We start from the raw sequence: 8,923 nt of genomic DNA on the forward strand, positions 1-8,923 counted from the left end.
AAATATTGCACAAAAAATGTATAAGGGCTCAAAGATATGAGGTCTCAGGGGTTAGAAAAAATATATATAGACATATACAGACATATACAGACATATATAGACATATACAGAAGTGCACTGGAGCCCTTTGATGTCAAGTAGATTAAAACATGTAAACTCATATTTATATAATATTCATATTTAATAAAGGGTTTAACTGTAGATATCTCTATATTTATCTGTATATATCTATACCTATATATTATCAAATATATATATAGGTATAGATATACAGTATACCAAAATACCATCAGATATATGTAGAAATATGTATTTATGAATAAATATAACATATTCTGCTATGTGAAGAACATTGGAATGGGAAATATTAATATTTTGTTGGTTAGCGAACTTGAGAATATGCGATCGGGTTTGTGCACGAGTAGGGTATTTTTCCTCCCACTTTTTTTGTTCCATTGACTTTTATGGGGGGAATACATAAACGCGATCACAATATTTTAACTTGGGCTTTTTTGTGCACATCGGGTTATCACACGAGCGAAAACGTTTTACTTTCAACTTGTAACACAAGCACTACCTTACGAGGGCTAAAGGCTTACTTTTAGCGAATACCGCTCCACTTATGTGCAATGAATAGAAACAAAAGGCAGATCTTTACTAGTATGATTGAGAGTGAAGTTTTATTTCAACTAGGGTTATCAGCTGTCTATAAAAATACTCAACAACTAGACTTCTGTTCAGATGCCTATCATACAGACCCTGTCAGCCACATGCACATAAGATCTCAGAGTAGGCCTGTGGTCCTACATTCTATCTTGAAGCTTGATATTAACAACAGACCTCTGACTATGGCTAAGATAGACCCAAGTCACTCCCTCAATCAGCCATATACCTGTATCAAATCAGTATTCCTGACCTTTTAGCCCTATGTTAGGAACATACCCTCATTAGATAAGTGCCCTGACTTGGAATTCTCTCAGTCAGCCATACACAATCAGACCCGTGGTCCTGCTGCTCCTCTGTCAGCCATACATTCACATTACAACAGACCCCTTGATTGTAACCCATTTCTAAACCGGATAATCATATCAGATCAGACCACTGCTCTTATAGCTCCTCCCTCAGCCTCATAATAACTTTCTATAAGACCCCTGGTAATGTAGACTCTCTGTCAGCCACATACGCACATAAGATTAGAAGCCGGATCCTGAAGTCAATCTGTAAGCAATTAACACACATCAGATCCCTAGCCCTGCAATTACTCTGTTTACCACATATCTATGTTAGATCAGTTGTTTCCCTAGCCCTTTTTTCAAACACATACTCAAGTAAGACCTCAGGACAAGCCTCATAGGTCCGGCTGCTGCAAGCTCCATATCTTAAAATACCCTTTCTACACTAGCTAATGTCTGCAGATCCTATACCTGTTTCACATTTCAAACGTCCCTATCTTTGATGTTTGTATTAGGAAACTAGACCTCAGATCAGACCCCTGGCCCTGCAGTGCCTGTCAGTCGCACACTTGCAACAGATATTAGAGTAGACTTAAGTCAGACCCAAATGGACCTGAATTCCCTCTTGAATCCCTCTTGTATTTCCACATTAATCTAAACCACGTGGCTCTATATTGCTTCCAGAAAAACAAATACATATTAGCCTTAAAGGACCATTAAATTAAGGAGAATTGCATACTCAACTAAAGCATAACAAGAAATGCTGTAACACTTATTTTGATTAAGCATGTTTTTTCTTACAAATGTCAAAGTTTACTTTCATTACCTAGTCCTCTGTATGATGTAAAAACTATTAGCCAATTACACAATTATATATATATATATATATATATATATATATATATACTTTGAATTCTTGCACATGCTTTTTAGGAGCTGATGTCTCTGAAAGTGTGCACATAAAAATACTGTGCAGAAGATGATAACAGAAGAAAATTGATATATATATATATATATATATATATATATATATACTGTTTATATATATAGAAAATTAGATGCTCAGTCTGAATCATTAATGTGTAATAATTTTGATTTTCACGTCCCTTTATGATCAGACCGCAGATATCAGACCCAGAGAGTTCTGCAGCCCCTCTGTCAGCTAGCCACATACCTACATCAGACTAGACTCCTGGTTATGCAGTCTTATTGACAAAACCATACCTACATCACACATAAGATAATACAAATGTAAACCTCGGTTAGCCAAATATCCACATCATATTTGACACCTGGATTTGCAGATCCGGTTTCAGACAAATACAGAGATCAATTTAGACTCTGCAGTCACTATGTCATTATTATTATTATTATTATTATCAGGTATTTGTAGAGCGCCAACAGGTTCTGCAGCGCTATACAGGTTCCGCAGCGCTATGTCATCCACATATCCACATCCAAACAGACCCTTTAACCCTCCAGTGCCATTCTTAGCCACATATCAACATTAGATCAGTCCCATGGTCCTATAGCTTCTCTGTTAGCCACATGATTATCATATTATCATATTGGTCTGTGCCCTCTGTCAGTCACATACTTACTTCAGATCAGAGTCCTAGCCCTGCATATCCTTGTCAGAGACATATTACCCAGTCATTGTCCCTATAGCTCCTTGGTTACATACCCAGATCAAACCACAAGGCCCTGAAAACACTTTGGGATAGATAGAGCATACCATTTTAATCAACATTCCAATGTACCTCCATTAATAAATTAGCTTAATTCCATGTTGTATCCTTTATTGAAGGAGCAGCAATGCACTACTGAGAGCTTGCTGAACACATTGGGTGAGCCAATGACAAGAGGCATATTTGTGCACCCTTTAATCACCAAAGTTCAAGCATACTGGCTCTATGAACGATCACTGTGTATATAGACAATGGCGAAATATATGCACTAAACAAACAAAATTGGCCAAGGCCCAATATTTCTGTGAAAATCTGCACAATAATATATCTAACCCTAGAAAGTTTTGGAAACTCATAAATAACTTACAAAATCCACCAATCCACTCCCAACCCTCCACTGTCAATGTGGATAACCAAACCCTGCAACTCTCCTTAGAAGTAGCAAATGCCTTTAACAATTATTTTGTCGGATGCTCCACCACCCTGATTGACAAACTAATAAATGGCACACATCCTGAAACTACAAATGTGGATCAGGCCCCACTAAAACAGCAAAGACCCAATATAGAGAAGTTCAATTTTAGACCTGTACCCATCAATGTCATTAAGAAACACCTCAATAATCTAAAAATGAAAAACCAGTCTGGACCTGATCAAATCCCAGCAATGCTGTTGAAGCTCAGTGCGCTGGCAATTGCTAAGCCTGTCACAACCCTAATTAACGAATCCTTGATGTCTGGATACATACCCAAACTCTGGAAAACTGCAAGAGTAGTGCCTATTCATAAAAGTGTAGAGTTAACCTTGGTTTCTAACTATCGCCCTATATCATTGCTCCTAGTATTGTCAAAAATCTTAGAAAAATGCGCCCATACGCAATTATGCGAGTATTACCAACTTTCTAACTATCTGACCCCTGATAAATCAGGTTTTCTCCCAAATCACTCCTTTACAACTGCCCTCCTAAAAGTTTGCAACGACATCCAAACTGGCATGGAACAAGGAGACCTAAATGGAGCTATTTTCCTTGATTTTGCAAAGGCCTTTGACACAGTAGACCACGACATACTACTGCTCAAACTAAAAAACTCTGGTATTGCTGATCGTCCATTAAACTGGTTTCGATCATATGTATCGGATCGATCACAATATGTCTCCATTTCTAACAGTGACTCCCTCCCTCTCCCAGTCACGTGTGGTGTTCCCCAAGGTTCCATTCTCGGCCCCCTACTATTCACATTATTTATAAATGATCTGCCTAATGTCTGCAAATCCTCAACTGTACACATGTATGCAGATGGCACGGTAATCTATGCAAACAATTTCAATCTGCCGCAGCTTGAAGCAGTGCTCCAAGAACAGTTCACAGAGGTAGAAAACTGGATCTCAAAAAACAAAGTCTTCCTAAACACTGACAAAACTGTGACAATGATATTTGGAATGGGTCCTAAATTACACAAATTAAAAAATTCCCATCTACGCATCAAAACAAAATCCAATTGCACGCCGACTGCAGTCCACTCTTTCAAATACTTGGGTATGTTGTTAGACCCTAATCTATCTTTTGGCCTCCACATAGAAAAACTTGCATCTAAACTTTATCCAAAACTAGGGGCTGTACAGAAACAAATCTTGCACACAGCCATACAGTAAAGGAAAAGATTGTACAGCAAATGCTGATGCCTATCATGGATTATGGGGATGCAGTATATGCACCTGCACCGCAAACTCACCTTTATAAACTTAATACACTGTATAACTTGCTCTGCTGCTTTGTGCTACAATGTAACTACAGGACCCACCATTGTGACATGCTAAAAGAACTAAACTGGCCAGACACACCCTCCATCTTTCCTGCCTTGTGTTTAAGAGCCTTTCTGGGAAGCTCCCACCCTACCTGAGCAGAATGCTCTCCCCAGCTATTCCCACCTCCTATAACCTCCGATCCAATAACAGCACATTATTTAGCTTGCCTCAATACAAAAAGAAAGCAGCTCGATCCTCCTTTTCCTACAGAGCGCCACAGTTATGGAACGACCTCCCGCACACGTTCAAACCTTCCCCAAGCCTGAAATCCTTTAAGAGATCCCTCTCTGCATATCTCAAAACAGAATGCACCTGTCATGGTTGATTATATATTTCCTACCTGTTCTATGTTAAATTTTTGCATATGTTATGTATTAATATTGTTTTTGTATTTATTGTTATTGTATCAATGCAATGTTTTGTGGACCCAGGACATACTTGTAAACGAGAGAAATCTCAATGTATCCTTCCTGGTAAAATATTTTATAAATAAATAAATAATAACTAGCTCCCATATTACTTCTCCTGAGCCTACCTATGTATGCTTTTTAACAAAGGATACCAAGAGAATAAAGCATATTAGATTATAGAAGTAAACTGGAAAGTTGGTTAAAATTGTATGCTCTTTCCGAATCTTAACAGTGTAATATTGACTTTACATATGTCCATCCTGTGCTAACTGGTGCCAGCAGTTTCTATTGACACTTAGCAGGGTGTGAAGTCTCTCAAGCATCACACACAGGGGGATTGAAGAGGAGGATGTCTGGCTGCTGGATGTAAAAAACTGAAATTAATTTGTTTGTGTGTGTTTTTTTTACATAAATGTTACTGGAAAGATGATAGAACTATTGTACTGATTCAATACTTGGAAGCCTTATTAGGCCAAAAATATGCCCTCACTTTCACTCCTTATACAAGTAAAAGTATATTAATAAAAGTCATGGACTGAAAGTTATTACATGAAATATGCATATACTAGTGCATAGGTGCTAATTTAAAAACCCCCAGTAATAAACATAAAGGTGTTATGTTTTTAAAGCACTGATTTTTCTGCAAAGACTTAAAAGACGCTGCTTATGTTATGGGTTCATTCCTTAAGAAGTCTAAGGCCTTGATTTACTTAGCTCCATTAAATAAGAGCAAATAACATCACATTACCTAAAAACAGGAATGGACGTTATTTTCCCTGAGTTAACGTCTTAGGCACAAATGTCACATTCTTTTAAGATAATCTTCAGATACCATGAGGTGATAGAAATTTGAATCTTAGTGACGTGACCTATATATACAATTCCAAAAGAATGGTTTAACAAACTACAACAATTTTAATCCTAGCAACCAATGGGGTTAAATCCAGCATTTAGCAGTTTAAACATGAAGCAGGGATGAAAATGCAGAACAGACATCAGCAGAGACACCTGATATTAAAACATTTAGCCATGAATCTTTTTCCTCCATATTAAAAAATACATTACCTGTGTTCTCTAGTCTAGAGTAAATTGCAAACCCTATTTGGGTGAACATTGTCATTTGTTCAGTGTGTTATTCTTTACTCATTAGGATGTGGACATACAGTCTAAAAATTCATGACAAACACACTGACAAAAACCATATACCATGAGTATAACAAGGCTAGAGGGAACAAGACTGACAAAGACAACCCCAAGGGTTACCTTTTTTGATACTAACAAATAGATCCCTAAAGGCAATGAGCTGAAGTAAAGCAATCCTAGCAACCACACAAAGACACGCACGGAGGTTTGGCAGATCAGAGATGTGCAGTTCCACACTGTCCAATTTTGAGGCATTGAGACTGGATCATAATTAGAAGGTCTGTAGAATTCCACAACAGGTGTTGCATTAAGCACAGGAGAACTCTCTCTCTGAACCTCCATGATTGTTATGACAAGGCAGTTGGTTGAACTGTGGGATGGGGTGACTAGAGTTGACAGACGTTTAGGGGTTAGCAGCAGTTCTGTAGGATTGTCTGTTGAGCACTTTCCTCTTCCACCACATGTCAAGTTTAGCAAGATATTATTATCATCAGGAAGGCTACTGACCTCATCCTCTGGCAAGCGTGTCTCAAATCTACAGAATGGGCAAACAATGACACACTGTGGGGATTCTACTGGGTCCACAAGTTTGTAAAGGCATTTGGCACATACTCTGTGACAACACCCCAGGACTTTTGGCTTTCTTTGTCTTAAATTGTAGCGGTTATAACATATCTTACATTCAAGTTCATCAGAGTTCAGGTTTGGAGACTCTGAGGTGTCTTCAGTAAGTTGTCCTGTCATTGTGTATTTAGATAAGCCCTTTAAGAAGGTTCCAATGTTTATAGAAAATACAGATCATAAAATACCAGAATAAGGAACATTTCAAAGCTACAGAATCACCAGGTGATAAATTGTTGGCATCTTCATTATTTAGCAGCTTCTGTTTTCAGTTTATACAACTTGTCTCTCTGGCATTTGCTGCTGCAGGATTCTGAAAAAAAAGGATTTTACAGTGTTAGGATCATGCATAAAACAACAAATTTGTTTCCACTACAGAAACTCAAATGATGATTGTAACTCAATAGCATTGCTGGATTTTTCCAGCCAGCACTGTCCCATTATCACAATTGCACAAAAGTAATGAATGCCAAACTAAGCTTGTTCCAGGCTTTTGCTAGGCAGTAGGTTGCAGCTGTGTAGCACCATAACACTGTTTACACATTTAAAGGTTTACAGTACTCATGCTATGGTATTTGACAATCTGCAATATTAACATTATATCAATTGCACATTTGGATTTGTAAAAAGTGATGTTAGCATCTTGTACTTTATTTATATATTTATTAAATGTATAGACTGTACATTAATGAAAGCACTCTTATGTTCTGTATCTAGTATGCTTTTAGTTTCATTCACAGCCAAACCAAACAGTATTTATATTTCAATATTCAACCTCTGTACAGATTAACTGATTGTGCACCTTTTTAAAAATAAGCACATTTGCTCAATAAAACAGTAAAAGATAGATTAGCTAAAATTAGAACACACAACCACACACACACACACACACTTATACACACATACACACACAGTCACACACACATATACACACAGACACACACATACACACACACACACACACACACACACACACACACACACACTCACACATACACACACACATACACACACACATATACACACACACACACACACACATATACACACACACATATACTCGCAAAAACACACTATTTTATTTATAATAGGTCTCCTATGCTGCATTTAAATCCCTTGTGGTGTAACAAGCATGTGGCTTTTGTTGGCTTAGATTCGAAAGAAAGAAAGACAAAACAACAAGATAACAGTTCTCAGTCCCTTTGCTTTATATAAAGGGTGCACTTTTGACTTTATAATTCCCTCCCATTTTATCTAGTAATATTAAAATAAAATGAATCACAAAACTCCACCTTATAATTCTATGCCATATAAATATTGTCTCTAGGGGTTTTCTAGTAGGGTATGTATCACCTCTGGAGCAAGCAGATTTATCCATGTTAGATTCTGGCTGAATCTCAACTGTTACCTGGCTGATATTCTTCTAACATCACTGGCAGTAATGTCAGCTGTCAATAGGGTTGCCAGGTGTCCTCCACAAAATCACTGGATGAGCTAAGAACCGGGTGGGGGGGGGTAATTTATATTTACAGGTATTAAAAGCATTATATACACAAACATACATTGAAAACTTACTTTTTCCATTAAAGGGTAAACAATAGCCCAACATATATATATATATATATATATATATATATATATATATATAATATATTTATTGTATCATTATTATTATTATAAGTAAAGTTATAAAACAAACTTTGATCCTTTAACTGCCTGAGAGGGCTGAACACCCACCACTACATAAGTCATCACAGCCCTCTATGGCAAGCAAGGAGATAAATACTTTGTCTTATAAGACTAAGGCAATGATAATTCATTCACTAACTGTAGTATGGTGGTTCACAGCCTGGCACATACATATATGATAAGCAGGGCAAGTAGGTGTAGGTCCCTTGGAGCTCTTCTGTCAGAGGTAGGAATCCAAGGTGCTTGAACGGTCAGAGACCTGTTAGCATTATGTCTCCGATAGCTGAAACGGCACTTCCCTATATTTAACCCCATGCACTGGACAAAATGGGGATAAAATCCATTAGACACTTAGGGGTAGATTTAACAAAGGTCGAGCGGACATTATTCGATGTAGCAAATCATGTCCGTTCAACCTCGCTAAATGCCGATAGCATACACTGTCGGTATTTAACATTGCACAAGCATTTCTGGGGAAATGCTTGTGCAATGCCGCCCCCTGCTCACTGGCGGCCAATTGGCTGCTAGCAGGGGCCGTCAATCATCCCGATTGCATCGGACCGGGATGATTTAAGTTCGCCACCTAAAAGGTGGAGCAGAAGTTAAGGAGCAG

The 8,923-nt window shown here is 37.8% G+C and overlaps 1 protein-coding gene across 1 annotated transcript; it reads right to left on the reverse strand.

Moving 5' to 3' along the window:
* Positions 1-6,003: 6,003 nt before the first annotated feature.
* Positions 6,004-6,744, reverse strand: RNF182 (ring finger protein 182). Its single transcript, XM_053713108.1, has one exon. It carries the CDS (start codon positions 6,742-6,744, stop codon positions 6,004-6,006), a length of 741 nt encoding a protein of 246 aa, XP_053569083.1.
* Positions 6,745-8,923: the final 2,179 nt, after the last annotated feature.

This window comes from Bombina bombina, chromosome 5, assembly GCF_027579735.1.
Source record: "Bombina bombina isolate aBomBom1 chromosome 5, aBomBom1.pri, whole genome shotgun sequence".
NCBI classification, from domain to species: Eukaryota; Metazoa; Chordata; class Amphibia; order Anura; family Bombinatoridae; genus Bombina; species Bombina bombina.